This window comes from Xiphias gladius, chromosome 11 (genome assembly GCF_016859285.1).
Source record: "Xiphias gladius isolate SHS-SW01 ecotype Sanya breed wild chromosome 11, ASM1685928v1, whole genome shotgun sequence".
Classification (NCBI taxonomy): domain Eukaryota; kingdom Metazoa; phylum Chordata; class Actinopteri; order Istiophoriformes; family Xiphiidae; genus Xiphias; species Xiphias gladius.
The window spans coordinates 23,506,667-23,531,481 of record NC_053410.1 but is presented as its reverse complement, the minus strand read 5'-3'; the positions used below and the strand labels follow the sequence as shown (position 1 = coordinate 23,531,481).

The following is a 24,815-nucleotide window of genomic DNA, read 5'->3' as shown; positions in this document are numbered from 1 at the left end:
CATCTCAAGTTTAACCAACAACCAGACGATGTGTTTTAGAGCTATTCCCAAAGCGTAATTATATAGCCGAGCTAATATGTAATGTAGTAAGTAGCACACTGGTAAAACAATGTATTTCTCGTAAAACCTTTTTATGCTTGCTTAACAAATAAAACAGCATCTTTAATAAGATAAAGATTAAATAATAATTATTTGATCATGAGAAATTACCTTACTTAATTATAGTTTCAATACAATACAATAAATTAAAAAAAAAAAAAAAAAAAACATTGAGGAGTGACCTCTCTAGGCTGTTAAAGTGAAAAGAACTAGAAGAAAAAACAAATGCTGTAAAAAACAGGAATTGAATAAGTGGTCATTTTGAAAGGCACTCATCTGCTAAAAGCCATGAATACAGTGTGTGTGTGTGTGTGTGTGTGTGTGTGTGTGTGTGTGTGTGTGTGTGTGTGTGTTTGTGTGCGTGTGTTTGTGTGCGTGTGTTTGTGTGCGTGTGTTTGTGGGTGTGTGTGTTGTGTCATGTTATGTTTAAGTGTGTTCACTTGTATTTCTTTACCTATGAGAAGCAGAAGTCCTCACAAGGATATAGTGATTGCAAAATCCTCCAGAATGAGGACAACTTGCCGGTCCTCCTTTTCTATTTACAATTACTTTTCAGGGTTAAGGCTTAGGTTCAGGTTAAAGATTAGAACTAGGATTAGGTTTAGATTAGGGCTAGGGAATGAATGGAGTCAATGGAGGTCCTCACAAGTATAGAAATACAAACTTATTTGTGTCTTTGTTTCCCAGTTACTTCATTTCCATATTTGGAAAGGCGAGCACAGTGCATGCACAGTGTTGTGTAGTAGTAGTAGTAGTTGTCATAGTAGTACTAACTGACATCACCATCGATGTTTACAATTACCGACCTTTGAAGAAAGTTCTTTTAAAAAAACATAAAAACAACAACCAAGAAAACCCCCAAGGCGATCCCATATTTTCATTCCAGTCTGTTCTCCGGATTAAATTGTTTGTGTTTTTCTGAGGTGGTGGGGTCCACGACTCATGAGCCCACCAACACCTCCATAATGTGGTCCAGTTCTGTCAGATCAATTTTGAAAGGCTGATTGGCTGAAACCTGGGGGGCGGAGCCGCTGTACGGAGATGCCAGCGATTTGAGGAGGTCGTCTGTCGTCACCACCGGTGACAGTTTGGCGAGGCCACCACCTGCCGTCACGCCCACAGCCCCTGCTGTCATACAGGGGTCAAAGTCATACATGGACGTGTCGATGTCGGCGAACAGGACGTCGTCCAGCGCCAAGTCTGAGAGAAACCCCGAGGGTGAGGCAGAGGATGGAGGGGAGGAAGGACAGGAGGAAATGTCTACTAAGCCACCAGGGGGTAGTGTGGGCAGAGTGTCCATCGGCCGGAGCTCGGCACAGCGAGCTTCTGCTAGCAAGACGCCAGCTGCCTCTGGTTTAGCACCCATGGTCCTGCAGTCTCTGGGTGGGCCTGCGGCTGTTGGGGAGAGGGATGCTAATTGGGAGGGCCGGGTGAGTGGCGTGGGAGCTGGGGAGGTAGTCACGGTCATAGTATTAGCTGCTGCTGTCCTTGTTATGGCTGTGGGAGGACCCAACTCCATGTCACCCAGAGTGGAGGGGAAACCGTCATTGGACGAGGCAGGCACAGGGACCCTGGGGGATGCCTGGCTCAGAAGTGCCGAACATAACGGGGGAGACTGTGCTGGGGGAGGCGACAGAGGGGGAGTGGGTGGGGATGGAGCACAAAAGGTTGAGTCTCCACCATCATCCTCCAGTAAAGAGGCTGGAGTGAGGCAGGCTTCCAGAGGGGCAGGGCAGGCCTCCACACGGCTGGGGCAGGCCTGGCAGTTGGGAGGCACCATTGGGTGGGGTGAGGGCGGTGGAGCAATCACCGGCATCAACAGTGCAGAAGGCTGGGATACCTGTGCTGTTGCTGCTGCTGACAAAACACCAAAGGAGGGTGCCTCACGGAAGCCCTCGTCCATGGGGTCGTCGGGTGGCGGCGACGGTGGCAGGAGCAGCGGCCGGAGGGAGCCTTCCTGCTTGAGTTCGTCCTGGATGCGTCGCAGCATGTTGTTGATGAGGACACGGCGCTCCAGGCTGGGCTCGCCAAGCGGCCGCTGGCTGTACAGCTTCATTAGGGAGATGTTGAAGATAGTCTGGCGCTGCAGGGTGTAGGACACCTTGGACAGGCCCTCTGGACCTAGGCCTAGTCCCCCTCCTGCCACTGACACCTCCAGCGTTTTGCCTTCCAGCCCCTCTTCATCCTCGTCCAGCTTCCGCTTCGCACCTTTACCGAACATATATCTGTAAAACACAGAACCAGAGAGAAAGGAGTTCATTTGTCACTGGACTTAAGAGACAGTAACATAGAAATTCTGTCTAAAACTGTCAACTGATTATTTTTTCCAGTTCCCCAGAGCTGAAACTAACATATTCAAATTGTTTATTTTCTTACAACCAACAGTGCAAAACCCAAACATTTCAGTTTACTATCATATAAGATAAAAGAAAGCAAATTCTCTTATTTTAGAAGCTGGGAACGACAAATGGTTGGCCATTTCATTTCCAATTGATCTGCTAATCAGTTAATCAACTCTTCATTTCAGCTCTAACATCATCCAGGGTCAATGAGTTAGTCTTTGTTTGGCCCACTCAGTGACAATTACATTACCTTACACATATTTGTCATGGTAGCAACTCACTTGGGCCAGTCCCTTTTAAACCCTGAGCGTCAAATATACCCCCTCTGGGTATATCAAAAAATACCAAAAGGAAGTGGTGAGAACATTTCAATCCAACCCTGATAACTAAGATATTAATATTCTAAATTTCCCCAATAACTAATACAGCCCCACCCCCGGACTTTCTCATGACATACTGTAACCAATTCAGAGCACTTCCATGATCAAAAACTCTTGTTCCTCCCTGGTTTGTTGACAAAGTATTGTCTAAATTGGTAAAATCTGTAACACTCTGTTGATCCCTGGAATACAGCTCAAATAATTCCGATAATCCAAAAATTTCACACCTGACTATTGGGATTTCTTTATAATGATTCATATCCAGTAGCACTACTGGTTCTCAGCATTAGATTATCACTTTCAAACTGAATCTCACCTCACTGAAACACAGATACTGTATATTCACCAGTGAAGTTTTCAAACTGAATCCAAACAGCTTAACCCTGGTGATTCAAGAAGCTGCTTAAACGCAACAAGCTTACTGCAACAGGGGATTTAAAAAAACATAAATTGAAACCAAGAGCAGCTGCAATGGGAGCCTCACCACTACAAACTGTAGCCGAGAATACACATACACACACACTCAGAGACATACACACACACATACACATACTAAGTTATGTAATAGCAGCGTTCCCTGCTGTACCACAGGATCATAGGCCAGATTTAAAGCCCAACCCCCCTCCACCCCTCCCTTCTCCTGCCATATTAGAATAGCACATTCAGTTACATAGTGAGGGGGTGGGGCAGGGAGGGGGGTGAGAGACATACAGTAGGAAAGAAAAGAGAGAAAGCCATGGTGACGAAGCCACAGTCGATTCCCTAAACATACATTTTCCAATATAACTAGATCTCTCTATCTAATCAAACTATCTGATGGTGTTATTATTGCGTCTGCAAAGAAAGAAAGAAAGAAAGAAAGAAGGCATCGCTGCAGTGTTTGACTCTAATCCAGGCTGACAGGCTCATGCAGCCAGTCGTTGTCCACACATACACACAAACACAGTGCGCATGCGTCTCCTCATACACACACGTACATCCACACACACAGGAAGTGTGAGCTGCAGGCCCAGTCACCACTACTGGTTGGTTGCCATGACAAACAGAGTCAGCTGGGAATTCACCCAAAGAGATGACAAAGAATGGGATGGAGGAGAGGGGTGGGTGGGTGTGTGTGTGTGTGTGTGTGTGTGTGTGTGTGTGTGGGGGAAATAAGGAGGAAAGGAGAGATTTGTCTGGAAGAGGTGGGAAGAGTAAGAGCAACATTCTCTCCTGCGTCTACTAAAACTACTGCTTAGTTGCCTTTTAGCAAGGCACTCAACCCCAACTACTCTTTTACCAAGACTATGAAATTGGCTCATACATGGTGCAGATCTGTTGGTTCATTGGCTGTACACATACACTTTCATATTAACATTTTACTGTTATTGGTGGATGTACAAAAACCTCTTTGACCATTTAATTTATTTGCCTTGGACACAATAAAAGTACCTCAACATTGTTCTGTGTTAGTAAGTTAGCTATGTCACACAGAGTTGTCACTTTCCATGACAATACATCTGGTTACAAACCAGATGTTGACTTTGGTCCAGCTGCTGAGGGGCATGACTATTTACAAAATGGGACCCTATTATGTTTGAAGTTAACATGAATTGTCTGAAAAGGTAGATTTGTTTGTTTTCTAATCCAAGCTAATGCCAAACATTATTATTTAAATTTAAATAAATAACAAAATTACCTGAGAGGGCTTTACAATCTGTTCAACATACAACACTCTCTATCCTTAGCCCGTCTTTTGTTTATCCCCAGTCTCTAGTCCAAATGAATGAATAAAGTGTTACTCGCAAAGCAATGCTAAGCTAAGCTAAGCTAAGCCCTCCTGGCTTTCCATTCCATCAATAGCTGACGCACAGATGTCAGAGTGGTATTGGCTTTCTTATCTAAGTCTCAGCAAGACAGCAAAAAATTGTGTTCCCAAAATTGTTGAACTATTCCTTTAACTATCTACATCAGGCTCATTCAGCAAAATAAGAGCTGCTAGACATACCATTACCAGGTAGAATCGGCACTGTTTGCTTATATTAGACTCTAAAACTCATTAGTTAGCATTACAGTGACAGCCACCAGCGCTGACAATACAAAACAAAGAGTACCACTTATGAAATCTCAAAATCCATTAACTACACATATGCCAACATGAAGATTTAATGGTACAACTATCTTGGCAAAAGCTATCTTGACATTAGAGTGCTAACAATAAATGAGCCAGGATGATATAACATCCACTATTGTCAGATACAGATACTGTAAATCGTTACTGGCATACAGTACATTCCAGTATAGAAATATCAATATGTTCAAGGTAATTTAGAAACAGTGACACCCTCACATAAATTGTCCACCATAGATCACTGACAAGTTTATTTTTTAGTTTTAAAATGCTTTTTTAAAACACAAATTTAATGGATCTTTATCAAAAATATTTATGTTTATGTAAAAGAAAATGCAAAACAAACCTTTACTCAACACTTTTTTGATTTAAAATGCATTTTTAAGGAAAAAGAAAAATCACCTTTCTTCAGAACAATAATTATGCAACTTTTTCCAATGGAAGAATGAACCCATGCAGGTCAATTTTTGCTATTCCTGGTTTGATAAGAGCTCTTCTTTACTGCATTAAACAAATACAAATCAGTGGAAAACAAAGCACAAGTTGTCAGAAACAGATATTAATATTACCAATTTATGGACACTTCAACTCCAACAAGACTCGTTGTTTCAGTCCCTTGAAATCAGGCAAATAAATGTAATGCAGGTCTTCTGAGCCTGGCACCGAATTGAAAACAGGGATGATTGAAAACATCCTCATACACACATACATGGTTGGATCAATTGGAAATTCTACAAAAACAATTTTTTTAGCACAAACTCAGGATACTTGGTGCTTCTGCCAGTTTGATTTTGAAATTTGGCACTATAACTATTAGCTGGACAGACATGAGAAAAAGGTGTACAGGACATTAGTGAGCATATCCGGATGCTAGTTACATGAATTATTGATCAGTTTTTGTCTTCATTTTCATAACCAAAGAAGACATGTCAGCATTGCCCACGTTGTTTGATTGACATGTGATCTCTGGGAGGTGCACAGCAGAAACACCACAGCCATAAATGTTAGCAACAAAGATGAAGACAAAATAAAAACATATAGAACTGTAGTAAAGAGGTTCTTGGCTTTCATTTTGGTGCTGCCAGGGATTCAAGAAGTAATTTTAACATTCACGTGTCCACGAATTTAAATCATTTATGAGTTTCTAGATTCATAGCTGCTGCTTATGGCACTTCTAGCAAAAATGGCGAATCAGAGTGTCAGAGAGAGACAAAAAACAGAGAATCAAAGAGAGAGCAACAGAGTTAGTTTCAAAGCAGTTTGCGGGTGTGTGATTGAGAGCTGAAGCAGCTGCGCATGTCTGACTCACTGACTCATGGCAGGGTGTTTAGACTCATACACACACACTCATACACACACTCATGCACACAGAGTGAAGGGCTAACATACCAGAGGTGCCCCACCCCTTACATTCCACTTCATTATCCTCCTCTACCCCTTCCTTCTCTTCAACCCCTTCGCTTCTTCACTCACACTTTCTTTTACCTCTTTTCCATCTATCTTTTTCATCCTCCCTCCAGTCCACTTTAGCTTACACCCTCCCCCTCTTTCCACTGGCTGTCAAAGTTCACAGGCCCAGAGCCATCCTACACCCTATGAGCCATGTCTAGATATGAACACACCAGGAGAAGAAAAAGTCAAAGAAAAATCATGATTGAGTCGAGCAGATAAAGCACAGCAGTGGAGGAGTACTGCACTCCAAAATGGAGCCACAGTCTTCATTCAAGGTCACCGTGACTTAACACGCCACTGTTAACTGTCTCGCCAAGTAGTGTCTTCAGGTAAAGGTTTTCCATGAGATAAATGTAAAAAAAAGCTTCTTGAGACCTTCAAGGCAAAGAAGCCATCAGCTATAACTAGAGTTAATCAAACATGCAGTTTTGAAGATCACTACTACTACCGGTATTTTTTAAGTAAAGGTCACAATCGATTTTTTTTCAATAGTCAGTTATTTCAAATTATACGGACAGTTGCAAAACGCGAGTATTCTGCGTGAGCAACAAAAATAGTACTCATTGTGTTAGTAACAGTATCTGTTATTAACTCTGCAAACAAAGTTATGTTTTCACCCATGTCTGTTTGTTGGTTTGTTTGTTTATTTATCAGCAGGATCACACAAAAACTACTGAACCAATTTGCACCGAACCAGGAAGAACCCATTAAATTTTGGGGTGTATCCGGAGCATTTCCTCTAGATCTCTGAGGTCTGGTGTATGTTGTTTGACATTGGCTTTGATTGGAAGTCTGCCCTCTCTGTGGGCCATTCTAGTCTGTTATTGTGCACATGTACGTCTGTGAAATCTAATCAAAATGTTGTATTAGAATAACTTCAGGTTCAGTGCCTCCAATAGTCCAACAGTGTTATCAATTTTTTAAAATAAGTATGTAATCAATCATTCAGTCATATTAATCTCGATCATATCAGAGACTGATAATGCTAACTGAACAAGGTTTTACTTAAAAAAAAGTCCAATGTCTACTTGTTATTTTATTAATATATTTTATCAATATGACATCTTGTGAAATGTGTTCCATTTGCAGACTTTCGTCCTCTTTTCTTATTCTAGAAACCATCTTCAAAAATGTGCAACAGATACAAAAAACAAAAACAAAATCAATAGACAAATAGTTGTTTCCAGGAGAGCGATCTGAGAGAAGAATGTCAGATAGGAACATTTCTCAAAACAAACACTTTTCTAGTTTTGCCTACAGCCTTAAATATCACCAAATATCCTGATACAAACCCAAGTACCAACTGCACACTGGCCTACTTCTGAATAATTTCCATTAATTTTACTGTCACAGAAAATGTCACTACAACCAGGCAGTTTTTCCCCTTTATGAGAGAACCGATGAGGATTAACTACAACTGATGAGGACATAACACAATCAAAATCTACTGTAGCATCAAAATCTGAAATTTAGCCTTAGAAAGAAAGGTCAACTTGTGGCTAAAGGTCTGTTTAGATAACACTACGTGAAAAGTTGAAGGTGGCTTCAGGGCAGTGGACCTTGGTGTTAAAATAATAATGTAAAGCAAAGAAAATGGAACATAAAGAATAAGCAGTTAGTTTTAACATATATGCCAACTGTGCCTGCAACCTCACATCAGACATGTGGGCTGAGCATATTATTCCAAGAGGTGGCTGTAGTGAGTATGCGTGTGTGTTGCGCGATGGAGCAGTGCTAGTGGATGGACTCTGCAGTGATATTATGATCCTGTAACTGGATACGCTGGTTTCCATGCCTGAGCTGCACATCCACCCCTCCCCCTCACCTCTACATCAGGCTATTTCAGGTCCTCTGGATGTACAAAGTATGGACATACACTACGCACTACACTGCTGCAGGTAGATGAATGTAACACTGTGTTGTATGCTTAGTTCGACATGTATTCATTTCAGCGCTTGCATGTGCATGAAGGCATATGATGGCTGACTTGCAGTTCGCAGTCATGACTGTGCCTCCACTGTTCTTCCTCGCTGTAATGCATCCAACCCTGCACATGAGGACGACATTGTCAAACTCACTCCTGTGTGTGTGTGTGTGTGTGTGTGTGTGTGTGTGTGTGTGTGTGTGTGTGTGTGTTCTCTCTCTCTCGCTCTCTCTCTCACACACACACACACACACACACACACACACAAAGTAGAACTAGTAAACACATTCCAGATAAAACCCAGAGGAAGAAATGAGTTGTAGTGCTTGCCTGACTAGACCCACTACACTCAATAGCAGCTACGCTTCCACACACAACTTAAGATACAGTTACACCATGACGACAGCAACTTCTACTGTTTCTACCACTGCTGCTACTGCTGTGACTACTGCTTTAGCGACTAGAGTTCTTTCTACTAATATATTAATTCTGGTTTTATGCCATTTTTGAGCACTTTTACAGATACATTAAAAATGCCACACCCAGACTTGGTCATCAAGAATCATCATCAACACATTGCTAGCAATTTTTCCACAAAACTTTTGAACTAGCTGTTTTGCATGGGCTTGCAATAAAACAGGCAAATGCCCTCAACCAGGAAAATACAGGATGTGTGTCTTTTCCAGCAGCTGCTGTCAACCATATTGGGACTATCTGTGGTCCTCAAAAGCCTGAAACATGGAAATGACATATCATTCAGCAAATCAAGGGCAAGTTAACACATGGGGTTTAAAAGGTGAAATGCTGATAGGAGGTCTGATGATGGTGAATAAAGGTCAATTAAATATTAAAGATCAGTTAATTTGTTTTTTGATCTCAGGAGGCTTCAACTGCAATTTTGAAGCCAACTTTTAATATTACACTATAATGATGAATGTGAGCTATATTATGGTTTAGATTGATATCTACTCAAGTTGTATAATAGTCTAGAAATGAGCTGACACCCTGTATACTTGACCCCAAATAGAATAACTCATCTTGAAAAGTCTTATGTAGATATCGCTGAAAAAATGTTAATAGACTTTTTATGGAACAACAGTGGAGGACAGATGTTAGAGGACAGTCCAAATCAAAGTAAATAAGCTAATCATGCGGCAGGAAACAATGTCCGTGTGTGTGTGTGTGTGTGTGTGTGTGTGTGTGTGTGTGTGTGTGTGTGTGTGTGTGTGTGTGTGTGTGTGTGTGTGTGTGTGTAATCATAAACGCTCACATGACAGGTCAGTTGGGTATCAGACAGGGAATTCACTACGATCTCTTACATAATGACAGACCTGGTTACAAAAACACTACGGTTCCTACTGTGCAACATGTAGTATCCCATTAATAAAGAGACACTGGTGTGAGCAAAAAAACCCAGGTTGTATTTAACTAATAAAAAAAACCAAAGATGTTGCTTACAATTAATAAAGAGCTGGAGGCTACTGTGAAGCCTGAACGATTTTGTTCCTCAGTTTTGGTGAAGAATAAATGAATTACAACTCCTTTTTGACAGCAATCCTGATTTTGTTGATTTGAATTAATGGCCTTCTGTAGCTGATTTAGATTATTTAAAGAGCAACTTAAAGTATTTGAAGAGGAGTATCATCACACACTCATTATGAGCAGTGTAAAGGAGTAAGGAGTGCAAAGGTCAGAGGCAACACAACAGAGTAACTGATTTGTAAACACTGTTTTTCCTGACTTATCTTAAAACTACACTTAGTTGCCAGTTCATTAGCTACAAAAAGCTTTTGGGGCTATCAGTTACTAATATTTAGTCTACCCTCATTTACACAATTGGGGTGGACAAAGGAATAGAAAAACCTCTCAGGATAAGGCAACACCATTCAATAGCACCTCAAACTACAGCAACCAAAGTGACCATAGATTATACAATCACAAAGGTAGTATTTATAACAGGGCTGTAAATGACAAGTGAGTATGTACATGTATGTTCAACCATCAAGGACCAGATTTCTGCACACCCAGTTCATCAAACACTGCGACTCATTCATAGCAGAGTGACCTGACAGGTGCCTGTACTTAAATGCCTTAATTTTTGGGTGAGATTGGGACTATCTGTGGTCGCCAAAAGCCTGAAACATGGAAGTGACACCATTAAACTGTGTCTTGAACATGTTTCCACTGTGTGTATGCTTGAGCATGCATGTCAAACTTCTAGTAATCAGTGTATTCACACACAAACTCACTTACTCCCTCTCTTTCTATCTCTCTCTCTTTCTCACACACACACACACACACACACACACACACACACACACACAACCACACACTTAAATCTATAAATAAAAGGTAGAAGAACAGAGCAGATTTAGGTCAGCAGACGTGTCCACATGCAGTTGTGCGCTCCACTCTTTCCACAGAGCCTCTTTGGGGAGAAAAACCCGGCTCGACACTTCCAGCTACAAGGCCTCAGAAGCTATAGAAATCTACAGCATCAATATGTCTTGTCACTGGGTGTACAGTAGTATCCACCTTATTTCTGCAGTATCTGCCTTATTACTGCAGCATGCACCGTACCACAGCAGCATCAGCCTTATTACCACAGTGCCCATCTTGTTAAAGCAGCACCAGCTTCAGTGCTGAAAGTGTCATCATTCCTACTGCAGGCAGCCCCCTTATTACTTAAGTATAATCCTTATCGTTGCAGTACAAGCCTTATTACTGCACTTGAAGCCATACTGCTGCACCAGGAGCTTTATTTCTATTACTACTTATAGGTATTCAGCCACTGAAGGTATGCAGTATATAGTAGCCAATGCAAGCCTTAGAGATTGACAACAAAAGCCTGCAGCTGTCACCTCTCTCGTGAGTGAGTCCCTCTAACATAACCTGTGAAGATATGTTTTAAAGATGATTCTGTTAAAGCGTCTCCAAAATTTCCTCCCAGCTCAGTGCTGATTTATTGAGTCTGGGGAAAAAGGCTGTGAGCTAGGAGAAAATTTAGGGAATTTGGAGGGTGTACTGGGTTCTAAAAAGAAAATCAGGGACTGCATCTTCAATCTAGAGGCCCACTATTTTTTCCATTTTGTTTAATAAGTCTTAGCAGTAAACTGTAGAGTGGAAACTGATCAAAATTTTTGCCATTGTCATGTCCCTTATTGGAAATGTTCCATTAAATAAATAGTTGAAATTTAAAATTTAAAAAAATGTCAATGTACTCTGGACCCTGCCTGGAGTCTGGGGACGTCCTGAGGGGTTCCCCACTCAGCAAAATCTAGACGTTCCCCTCCCCACTACGGTTATCTGCTCATCTACAATATCGGCAAGTTGTATAACTGTGCATCCCATGTGTCAATGCTCTGTGGTCTGATCTGGGTCTGTGTTGTGGGTGCTCGCCCAGACAGAGCCTCTGACGTGACCTTCCTGCCGCTCGCGGGTCATAGCAAAGGAGCGACGAGGTGAAGACGAGGTACTGTCCCCGAAAGAGCAGGGCTGCTGTGTTGTGGTGCTTGTTACGAAACAGAGGCCCCCCCTTCCACAAACCACAACAGCAACACACTACTGAGACAGTCCCGAACACTGGAGGCCAAATCACTATACACTGCAAAAACACATTTCACCACCTCGCGGCGGGTTACGCGTGTACTAGACCATGCTTTAGACAGCTAAGCAATAATAATTAATTAAAATGTGTGCTTGCAAATGGCATTCCTGTAAATATGAAGTCTCTCTTATCTTGGCGCTGTCGTTGACACACAACTTCAAATACGAAGACTTCCCCACGTCGTTCTATCTGCCCTCGAACACATTTCCAATGGATGTACATGTAAGCGTATTCATACAAATGTATGTATTTTATGTAATGTGGGAATTACTTTGTAAACTTCGAATAGCCTACGTGCAATTACTAATTTAGCTAACGCTAGTCGTTATAGAAACATGTGCCAGTGGCTGGATGTGCTTTGGGAGAGCACGCAATATATTTTGGTGAAAGAAAAGTTTATCAGACAGACTTTTTCTCGGTAGTGATGAACTGGAAAGTGGCGGCCACTGCCTCGGTTCTGTAAGCTGGAATGAGTTTTCGGCGGACAGAGATAGGGGGGTCAATGGAAATCCAGCGGGGACAAGTATTGGCAGACATTATCCATTTAATACGAAAACTTTTTCAACCAGATACCCAACACACACAGCAATACTGAAACGCCAGCCTTCCCCGTGTCTATTATTCATTAGAAATAGGTTACACGCTGTCGTAATGCGTTTCCTCGGCGGGTTTTACTTTGCTCTTTGAAAGATAGAAATTGGTATCTTACCACATCCAGGTCCGCCGGAGTTTGAAAGAGAAACATGGGGGGGGGTATTTAAACAGTCCTGTCAGCCACAGAAACACAGGCCGTCCTAGCTCCCGGAGACTCTGTCACACAATGGCGCTGATAGGAGGAGAAAACTGCGTCCGCCGACTGGAACGCTGCTGCCTTCACAAGCCGCAGGACATACTCGCGAGGTAAGCCGCACGTGCGCTCGGGTCCTGCAATCGGCGTCATTTTGACGTACGAAACTCCCGAGCCATGGGGAAAGTCCAAAACGCGGAAGGTCTACGAAGCTACCGAGATATGTCATTTAGATAGCAAAATGCTGTTACAACTAGCGGTAAAGTGAAGGCATTTACTCCTCCGTAACTGTTTCAGCATCTCTTATTTATTCATTGTCATTCTCCGCCTCTGATCAACTTTAAGATGGTGCAAGCATCCGTGCAGGAGCCGTCTTAAAAGTTGTCATCCTCAGCACTTGAAGGCAACATCGTCCGAATGGCATTTGACCAACAATTCGTGTAGCAACGGCATAATTACTCTCCTGACAGGATCCATTTTGTTATGGTTAGTGAGTTTACGAGGAGCACGTGAAGGTAGCAGGAGAAGCTGAAACCGAGCAGCTGCCCCGAGAAGTGGCGTCGTCAACATTGCTCCGCCCACCCACACACACACACACTCTTGTCTGACGTTAGATGTGAGGACACTCGTTGATATAAAGCATTCCCTCGCTCCTTACCGTAACCTTAACTATCACAAGTGAATACCTCCACCCTAACACTAACCCAAACCCTAACCTAAACCTGGCTCTCACCTGAACCCTAAAATCAAGACTTAAACCTCTAACAGCCCTTTGAGGGTGTGGGGACCGGCATAATGTCCTCACAAAAATGATTTCAAACCAAAATTTGTCCACACAACCACAGCAAGACATGGAGACACACACACACACACACAAGTTTGCGCAGCTATCCTTGTTAGGACACTGTATTGACTCCAACTCATTGTGGACAACCTAACCCCACATCCTAACCTTAACCAGGACCTCAGAAATGATGTTCAGCTTTGGTCCCTGAGAGGACTACTGGTCCCGACAAGGTTGGTGTTGTTACTGAAATAGGTCCCAAAGAGGTAACAAAAATGCGTACACACACACATTGTGTGTTGTGTAACATTGTATCTGTCTTTCTCTCTTTTTCTCCCCCTCAATAGGTCTATAAGATTAGTCAACTATATTTCGAAACTGTAAAGTGGAAGCAATGTTCACATTTTAAAGACCTTATTTAGATACACGCCTTTGCAGTACTTTTATAATGGTGTCATGCTTTTAATTTTCAAGTATCTTCGAAATTTTTAGTATCTGCTGGCGAGTTGCCATTTTTGACATGAACTGAAAACTCTAAATTGTTCATTTATTCTTTCTTTGATACGAGAATAGTTAGTGGTCACAGAAAATGAGCACTGGGCTGATGGTGCTGTTTGGCTGGTTAGTAATGCCCGTCCTACCCAGCAGCAGATGGCAGGGTGATGTCCGGTAAACTCAAACAAAACCCAGCAGAGTCTGCTACACGCAGACAAAAACACCAGTGGAGCATCCTGGGGCAGAAAATGGGCATCTTAGACCGTTTGTGCCCCCGATGCCCCCTGCTGCACACTCACCCAGTTGTGCACTGATACACTCACGGACACAATGCAAGTCTCGCTCTTTTTTCAGACAGGCCGCCTGTTCTCAGGACAGGCTTTGATCAACCTGCTGTCACAAATATGTCCATCTACTGGAGTCCAGTGTCTGCAGAACTCAAGGAATTTTTTTTTTTTGCCCCTGCGACTGAATCCACTACTTGAAGCTATTCCCTTGTTTTTTTCACATAAAATATTGTTGTGACCAGGCCTTTAGTCATCATTGGTTGAAGGTTGCAAGACACAAAAACGTCCATCATAGGACAGTATGACATGTATGAGATTTTTTTTATAAAAGGCTAATCTGATATAGTATTACAGCTCAATCAGTGGAGACAGCAGAGCTTATTGAAACTGCTGGTCAAACAATTAAAGACAGGAATAATCTGTTATTCTTTGCAACAGGGATTCTGAATATATCAGTATCATGTGAGCAGTTGAGCCTGAATGAAACCTCAGCTGGGGTATGGCTAGCAGGCGGGTTAGCCGGGGTACAGTAGCTCTGTGCGTGCATGCATACGTAGCTTCTGTGGTGAATGGAGATCTGATTTTAGTCCTGCGTTCATCTCTCTGGACTCTGAGTTGACTCATGAATGCCGAGCAGCGAGGAGGGATGGCTCTAAATAAAGATTTCAGGTCAAAAACAGGAAATGGCTCAGTGAGCAGGGAGGGCAGGGCCATAGCAACACCAACTGGAGAGCTGCACCCACAACATCCCTCCCTCCCTCCATCTATCTTTATTTATTTCTCCCTCGCTCTTCTTTTATTTCCCTCTCTCTGTAAAATCTGCCTGTTCCTTGTCTTTCCTTTTTGCCATTGCTTTATCCCTAATCTTCATTATCTGCCTCTCCATTTCTCTCTCTTTTTTCCATATTTTTCTCCAATTCCGTCCATTTACTTAATTTTTTTCTCAGGTTTTGATTTCATTTCATAAATTGATTGCCATCGCTGAAACAGAATTGCAAAAGGTCAACAGCTTATGCATTCACACCATAATGACATGAGCAATTGTTGTTTCCAAACATGTACTATAACATCCAACATAATCATAAGCATGTACAGTAACATAAAAATAACATGTAAAGCTACAAGTCATTCAAAAAAACAGTAAATTCTTTATTCTATTGTTTTCATGTCCTCTTTGTCTATGTGTCTTTGTGCATGTATCAGGATGTGTGTGTGTGAGTTTGTCTGTGTGTCACTATTAGTGTGAACCTGAGTGGGAACCTGACTCACGGTGAGTTCACTGGCCTCGGTCAACACCCAGTTCAGCACATGAAGCTACAACATGTTGCTTGCATCCATCGCTGTGTTGCATCTTTGCGTGGCAGCTCTCAGGTTTGCGACTGTCCCTGGAATTAGTGTGCCAACCCTCATGTTCCATTTATACTTGCTGTGACAACACACAGTGCGTTTTGATATCATTAAGGTCTATAAATTCACCAGACACATGAGCATAAAAATGCAAGAATGACACACATATCCCGAATAATTGATTCATACACATGTCTTTGTGTTACTCATCAGTTTTGTTTGTGTGAACAATGAATTGATTATGTCCTCTATTACATACTTTGTCTCAGTAATAAAGGAATCACTACACACTAGTTACAGTTACGTTATTGATTCTATGAAGGATTTAATTAATGCAATAACACATAGCTAGTAGTTTACATTGTACAAAAAGTAGTATAGGAATCCATTACTATCCCTGTTACTACTACTGTGTTCGCTACTGCAGTATTGACCATTGCCATAACTACTATTACTATACAGTAAAGACGATTACTATGAACAATTCTACTACTACTACTACAAACACTTGCTGCTATTACCATCACTGTTGCACCTACATCTACAACTATTACTAATACTGCTGCCGCTACTACTACTATTGTTCTTCTCAACATAGTCACCACCAATTTCTCACAACATGGGTTTGATTTAGCATCTACATAAACAGACACACATACTATACAATATTACATTATTATACAATAGGGACAGTCACTGAAGTAATTTAATTCCTGTCCCATAACCCATTAGCCTTAGTGTAACCTTCTTCCTTTAAACATCAATTATTTTAAAAAAAACATTATTTGTGACTTTTCTCTAATTTATGCTTTTATTGTGAAATACTAGATAGTGCTACCTCTTCAGGCCTTGAAAAACGCAAGGGATCAGTTTGAGAAGTGAACTTTTTGGTTGAACTGTTTGCATGCATGTATGCAACCAGTGTTAAAAGGTCACAAGTTCAGATTGCTTTGCTTTAAAAGTGCCACAAACGACAATGACTTGGGCTTTGGGACAGCAAATTTGAGCTTGTGGTGCAAACTGGGGGCATGGAGTTTAAAACATATGGGCATTAATCAGTCATGAAGGATCTGATGTAAAACGCATTCAACATGTAAGATCTAATTTTTTTTTTTTGTTTGTTTGTTTTAGCTCGTCAAATACTCAAATACAAAGGTCAGAATATTTCGGCTTCTGCTGCTTCAATTTAAACCATTCTTTTTCATTCATTAATCTGTCCCTTCCAAATCCCCAAACTTTGTGGAAGTGCACTACTAAATCACCGGAGTACCCATTTAAAATCTAAATCCGTAATCAACAGGCAGAACCAGATGACGTGATCTTTACTCTTTCTTCTAACACTATCCTCGGCTTGTGTTTATGAAAGTGCAAATGACAGCACAGTAAAGACACAGGGGTTAGACAAAATATTGTGAACACTAAACAATCTAATACAGTACTACCTCGGTTAAACTAATAAAAGTTCAGTTTTTGTTGAGACTGTGTCTGGTAGCTGTTGATTCAACTCAGTGTCAAGCTTTGAGGCCATAGTTTGTGGTGTTGTAGTAGTCGCATTATAATACACAAGTGTACCCAATATTTTGTCCCCATCTTAACTTATCACAGTATTAATCTATTTTCCCCAAGTGGACAGATGACTTCAATATAATGCTGAAAACACTGCTGCTAGATTTGGTTCAAGTGTATGTGTAAGAAAAAGTTCCTTTGCATCACATTTGGAAATTAATCCCTTAGGGGAGTGCACAGGCAGGGTGATTACACCTTTACAAATATTAAAATTAAAAATTTGGGGGAGCATTTCATGCGAAGTGGTCATAAAAATGAAAACAAAACAAATCTGGCTTCAAAAAAAGAAGAGAAAAATATCCATATGTGCTGGCAGATTTGGGAAGGGTGCGTGAGGAGGACCGGAGAATATTATTAATGCTATTAGACATGGGCGTGGCACGCCACCCCAACATGGAGGGAGAGAGGGAGAGGGGAGATAGGGAGGGAGGGAGGGAGGGGAAGGGCTCCACACCAAAAACACCCATCTGCTTTCTTTCCCATTCTCTCTCCCTATCTCTTTGTCTCTACCTCCTCCTTTTCTCCCTCTTTGTCTCTTTACCATTCTCTTTATTAGTGTCCACCATTCCCCTTCTCTGCCCCATACACAGTTCCTGCCTCAGTTACACACACACACACACACACACACACACACACACACACACACACACACACACACACACAGGATGGTTTACCCATGATATATCCATGATTAGTGTTGTACTATACAATTTAAATTGAAATAAGCACCCAGACAGACACACACAAAGCTGGACAGAGCCTGTTGGTGTGTGAAGTAGAATCTTTCTATTCGTCCGCCCCCTACACATCTTTATTTTCAATACATTGAGACTTCAAACACACGTATTTCAAAAGGGGAAGTACAAGTAAAGCAAAATAAGTCGGCTTCCTGCAGTGCTGCCATTTTAGTCAAACATGCTCCCAAAATGTAGTCATGAGGCCTAGACTCAGTACCTTCACACTCATGGTTTCTCGTGATGTCGGTGATCTAAGCATTTACGCTCATCATACTGTTATACTCAACAGCAGCTTCCCACAATATATGTCATGTGTAAGTTACCATAAGGCAAACAGCCACTAGTGAGAACAAAAATGAATTGTACATTCAGAGGAGCATTAACTTTTGCTGCTGTTTGAGTCAAAGAAACACACTGTCTTGTCTAATATAAGTTTACAGTCTAGGAGGGACTTACAGTGTGTGTTTAACTATTCCCAGAATAACAGGCTGGGTAAAAGGAGCTAACATGTTTATTCTCCACAACATCTTAGGTCAAACGTCTAAAATCTAAATTCATAATTAGTTAGTAAGTCAGTTACGAGCACGTAATGTTTCATTTAAGACAAAATACCAACACAGAGCATCTCCTCCACACACACACACTTACACAAAAGCTATTTGCTAAAAACCATGGCTTCATTATCTCAAGATAATGACTTCAATCGTGACTTCAAACTCTTATCTCATGGTTATGACTTCATTATTTCATCACATGTGTGTCAAGATGACAAATGGTGCTTTTTAGTGTTTGTTATTGCCGTGACAAGATCACAGCTTAATTAAAGTGTTGTCTCCACACAAAATTGGTGTCTCAAGATGATCAGGACTTAAATGTGTCATTCCTCTTATCTTTGGGATAACAGTTGGTTATCCAATCAAAATTTGACAACTAAGTTGTGATTCTAAGAAAACAGTTTTCCTCCAGATTATCAGACAATTAATTATCTCGACATGAGTGGCCTCAAAATATGATCAACAACCACAACTGCTTCAGGCTTGAGTACAAAAAATATATATATAGTTTGTGATCAAAACAGTGTCACACTGGCTTTTATTATGATGTAGCAACCCGGTTGAGCCAGCTAGTAAAAATCCGTTTCCCTCAGTTTCACTGACCCAAATATACCACTGCATGAAAGAGTACATACTTGGGAGAGTTGTGCTGTGATGGCCGAGTTCTTGCTCAGCTGTGATTGAATAGCTGAAGGTATCTCATGGTTGACCCAATGATCTCACAGCTCTCCCATTCTTTATGCATTGTCGTTAAAGCAACACACCTGAGGCTGCTGTGAATGCAGACACCTGCTCATAACAGCACATCAGCAGCAGTTTGATTTTTGCACGATTCGTTTTCTTGCCATGCAGAGATTTTTGAAGGTAGCGTTCTACTGTGTACTGTGCTGGTAAAGCTTTTTTAGGCTTGTAATGGTACCACAGCAGAACCACTTTAGAGAGGTTCTCTACACTGCTATGCTCAACTGGTTCTAGATATTCCAGGCTCTCTATGGAAGCTGGGAAGGGACATTTTAACAGAATAAACAAAGAAGTGCTAAAAATTCACAAAAGATAGGTCTGCCATTATTGTATTGTTTCTTATTATAAACAGTGGGCTTGGGCTGAGAGGCTCAGACACAGTAGGGAGGTCAGAAACTATTGAGAGACGGTGTTAACCACATTCTTGGTTAAGACCTGCCTTATCTTTCACAAAACATTTTCATTTTCCATAACATAAAAAAATCTGAGGGTTTTTATGGCTGAGTCATTATTTTCCATAACCAAGGAACCCCCCCCCCCCCCGTGCATAGACTGAAGAATTTAGGGAGATAGGTCTATAAATAGAAAATTGTTAGGGTGCTCCAAACACAACTTTTCATCTTGCAAGAAGAGGGCCTTAATTAAGAACACGGAAAGCGACCCAGGCAGAAAGACAGAGAGAAAGGAAGAGAGAGAGAGAGAGAGAGAGAGAGAGAGAGAGAGGGAGGTGTGTTTACTCATGGCTGTGTGACGCCTCCAGTGTCAGGTGACTTACAGGAAAGAAGTTGTTGTTCTCTTTCTCTCTCATACTTGCTCTGTCTCTTTCATTTCTGCCCTTTTCTCTGTTTTTCGTTGTTTCATAACTTCTGAAATGAATTGTTTTCCTTTGTCTATTCACTGACTTAACTGGCTTGTTGCTGATCAGGCTACCTGATCAGAGTACAAAACGTCAAAGGCAAGACAGAGGAAATGCATCTAAATCATATGAGATGATAAATGATTTGATCTGAAAGGAGTCACTGTAGAAAATTAAATGGTTTTAAAGCAGAGTGATTTTTTGCAAATCACTTAAGACAGTCAAGACATTATAAGACACTGTAATAACCCTCTTAGACATACAGGACAGTACTCTGTTGTATGCTTTAATGGCTTTTGGCTCAGGGCTATGTGAAAAGGTTTATCCTAACCCTTTAATGTGTGTGTGTGTGTGTGTGTGTGTGTGTGTGTGTGTGTGTGTGTGTGTGTGTGTGTGTGTGTGTGTGTGTGTGTGTGTGTGTGTGTGTACTCATCCATAGCAAACTGGTGAGTGTGACACATTCCAGTGGGACAACTCACCAATAGTCTAGCAGTAGATGGAACACAGATACCTCTGTCCACTGGGGAAAACTCAACAAAAACACATTGATGATGGAGAATTCCACTGCCGCAATTTGATGGGTTTTTTTTTTTTTTTTTTTTTTTTTTTGCAATCTGAGTCACAGGTAACATGTAGCTCCATTCTCAGTGGTCTGAATGTTAGTGGAGACAGTGATGGTTGTAGTTGTGAGCTGAGGAATTATCAGTGGGGGAAGCAATACTAGCGATGTGATGGTGGTGGTATTTTTAGCAGTAAAGGTGCCAGTCCAAGCAGTAGAAAGTGTAAGAATAGTTGTAGTAATAGTAAGAACGACACTGTTTTGCCTCTAACAATAGATTCTGCAGCATTTTTAAAGTGCACTTCAAGTTGAACTGAACTGCAGTGAAAACTCGGAGGACGAGATACTGTAGCTGAAAACAGGAAGGTCATTAATCTTCAAGAGAAACTGGGCCGACTCAAGTCAGGGCACAAGGAAGCAGCTTTAGAGACCAGCAGCCAGCAACAATAGTTTAGGTGGTAGTCTAGCTTTCTTTTCTCAGTTTTCTACCCTCTAGCAGCTTAATTTTACTAACCCTTCTCTCCCTTCCAGTCACAACATCCACAAAGAGATATTCTTCCCCTCCGGTGGTTCGTTTTGCACCGTTTTTAATCAGGGATACAGTCAGAACAATGCAGAAAAAGAAAGACATGATAGTCAAAAGTCAAGATAATAGTCTGGTAGATAGAGGTTCACCGCCCCTTCTCATGCCGCAAACAGAACCACATTGGACCATATCACACCAGACCCCAATTTCTTATCTAACATCTCTTATCCGAGATGTCACTGTGTTATGATGTCCACACTAAAGATACATTTGAAAGTGCACTTTTTGTCTTCTTCGTACTTCCCTCCACGCAAGACCAGCCTTCCACACTCAAAACACACATTTTCAGAAAACCTTCTCCTCAGGGGATTCACTTGAATATAAATTATTATCTAAAACTGAAGTTTATTTGTAAAGCCTTAGGAGGCAGTGTTGCTTGCTTCGACATATGTTGTTTTGCCATAGTCCGGGCACCTCTACAATTATGGGGATGATCGCAAAGTTAGCATGACCCATACTCAGAATGGGCACAATTATGATATTAGACTTAGGGTGAAAAATACCAAGATATTCATTACAGATATCTTTGTTTGTTTGTTTTTTCTTTTCTTTTTTTTTTGAAAAAACATTTTTGTAGCCCTACAGTTGACCAAGTGACCAAATAGGGAAGATGGGAGGAAGCCAGAGGAAGACTGTTAAGTGCTGGGAACCATCTTCAATTTGCTTGTTTAATTATACCAACAGTCTAAAATCCAAAGATACTTAATGTACAGTCAAATGAAAATAGGAAAAGCAGCAAATCCTCACATTTAAAAAACCTGGAGCCTTGGTATAGTTCTTTGATAAATTATCCAATTTATCAGGGAATGAATAATCAAAATTATTGTTGACTAATTTTCTGTAAATCAATTAATGGATTACTTGACTAATCTTTTGAGCACAATTCTTACCTTAAATGACTTTAGTAGTGTACCTTTAGTTCAGGCTCCAGTTGGTACAGTCAGGGCCCATAATCTGGCTTTTATCATATATCTATGAAAAATGTACTATTCGATGTATAAATACGTTGCTCATATTCTTCTGTTTTTGAGAGTGCAATCGTAACTCATTATATGTAACATTTTTATTCCTCTAATATGTTACATTCAGATCACATTGTCTCTAGGGTCTCCACACATTAAGTTTAATGAGCAGTCTCTCCCAGTTTAATTCATTTCTGTGGTGTGATCATTGTAATCATGTTTCAACTTGTGTGGTTCATGTGTTTTCTTTAATCTCACTATGAAAACACCCCATTACCCTGTCAAGAAAATGACTAAAAACAAAAACAAAAAAAAATATTTTCAATAGTACCCACAGCCTCTTCTTCCTTGCTGCTCTCCTTCCTCTACCAGCAGGGCTAGTGCTAGCACTTGCTTCTCAGCACAGGACAGCTACATCTTCGTTGCTAGCAACTATAGACTGTAAACAAACAAACACTTTGGCAACAACAAAATGACACAGTAGACGTAGGGACATAGTCCTGCTAGAAGTTTTGAAAAATCGGCCTATTTTGCTCTTTCCTCCACGACTCCTCCGAACCTTGCGCTGAGCCCAGCGGAGAGCGGAACACAGGTTGCGCTGTCTGAAAGGGCCATCATGTGGTCTGGTATGACCAGTAGCTGATGGCGGCCAACGTTAGCGAACGTTAGCAAACTTTAGCAAACTTTAGGTAGATATTGCTTAATGACAGTATTCAGCCACTTTGCCGACTTTATGACTTTCTTCTACTTATGCTATAGGCCCTAGCATATAACATTTACCTGTAATTTTCCCTTAACTAATAAAACACACCCCTTATCAGTATTACACTCAGGGGTTTTGTGGCTAATGTTGACTAACATTACATAATAATATTATTATAAACTTTAGATAGATAATCGCTGACTTTGTGAATTTTCTCTACTCATCCTGCTGTTACACTATGTTTTAGCATTTCTCATTATTCTGTAGTCGTCACTTGTGGCTACTGTGTTCAGCCAAAGTTACATGGTCTCACTTTAATTGCACAGTTGTTGATGTGAGCAGATTAGGTCTAATAGCAAAAAGTTACCATTATTCCATGTTATCAGAGACAGAACCGTTTCTCTACTCGTGTTGCAATCAGATCACTGTAGAATAACAATAATAAGAATTTTAGTCACCATCCTGTTCTTCAATCAGATTATTCTAATCCTGTTTTATGTTTTAAAGACTAGAGTTATCAGTTTCTATCAATTTATTTCTATGCAAATGTTTTTGTGTGTTGATTTACTTGAAAAAAGTAATCTGATTACAGTAATCCAGTTACGTGCACAGTATGATGTGACTTCTTCCCCTGCTACTGCCCTCCTACGCCAGACCAGACTGGCTGAGTCAGCTCCGCTGCTCTATCACGATTCAGCCTGACACACTTTCCCTCCCTCAGCCCCCCTCACTCCTTCCTTCGTGAATCTTTTCATTCACTCTGAGCTGCGTTCAAAACTTCCTCACGTCTCTGCTTTTGCTGTCAGTTTCTTTCTCTTTTGTCTGATTGCAATCGGTCCCTCTCTATCTCTTTGCAATGAGAGATAAAACAACCCCCTCCACACACTCCTCGCTTTTCTCCTCTTTTTCATTCTTTCGACCCCCTCTTTCCCTTCCTCCCTCCCTGCTGGCTGCCTTCAGGGTAGCAGAAGGGAAGTGAATGGCTTCAGCCCTCCCAGCTGGTCCCATCACCCAGCAACCCAGAGCAAAACAAAAGAACACACACACACACACACACACACACACACACACACACACACACACACACACACACACACAAGCCTACAAACAGGCAGGCAATGCGTACACACAGTCAGGTTCACAAGCAAATGAGAACATGCATGTTCTAAAACACACACACACATACGCAAATTAATGCACGAACACACACACACACACACATACACACACACGCACACACACACACACACACACACACACACACACACACACACACACACACACACACACACACACACACACACGCATACACATACTCGTCTTACGTTAATTGTGTGGACACTCATTGACATAATGCATTCGCTAGCCCCTTACCCTAACCTTGACCATCACACCTAAATGCCTGACCCCAACCCAAACCTAAAACCAAGTCTTAACCCTAAAACAGCCCTTTTAAGTTGTGAGGACCAGCCAAAATGTCCTCACGACAGTGGTTTCAAACCAAAATTTGTCCACACAACCATGTACACACACACACACACACACAGGCACCCCACCCCAACTTTGCCCCCCCAAACTCACATCCATAAACACAGCCAGGCAGCCAGCCGTCCCCTGCAGACTCCCACCCATCATCCCTTCCTCCAGTCCCCCACCCATCATCCCCTTCTCCCCTCCCCAGCACCCTCTCCAGACACCCAGTCCTTTGTCCACACTCTGCTCTCAAAAAACATATTTGGGAGAAAAACATAAAAACATGTGTTGGTCCGAAAGAGAAGTCGACACAAAGCGGAGAGTGAATGCACCGTTTGTGTTTGTGGTGCTCACACACACTCAATCGCATAATGTTCATACATGGAAACTACAACCCAGCAGCAAAACAGAGAGCTCGATTGTTATCTTAAATCCTGTAAGTAGCCTGTAGCACATCACAGCTC

The 24,815-nt window shown here is 41.5% G+C and overlaps 1 protein-coding gene across 2 annotated transcripts in view; it reads right to left on the bottom strand.

Annotated features, from left to right (window-relative positions):
• Positions 1-253: 253 nt before the first annotated feature.
• sertad2b (SERTA domain containing 2b) overlaps positions 254-24,815 on the bottom strand; it is a 39,155-nt gene continuing 14,593 nt past the window's right edge. The window contains exons 1-2 of one of the 2 annotated variants that reach the window (XM_040139155.1): positions 12,624-12,782; positions 254-2,324 (exon numbers count right to left, since the gene is read on the bottom strand). In XM_040139155.1, coding sequence (XP_039995089.1) covers positions 1,040-2,320 — 1,281 coding nt within the window. In that variant the 5' untranslated portion in view covers positions 2,321-2,324; positions 12,624-12,782 and the 3' untranslated portion in view covers positions 254-1,039. Of the gene's footprint in view, positions 2,325-12,623; positions 12,783-24,815 lie in introns of those variants that run through there. The other variant, XM_040139156.1, reaches the window with a different exon arrangement.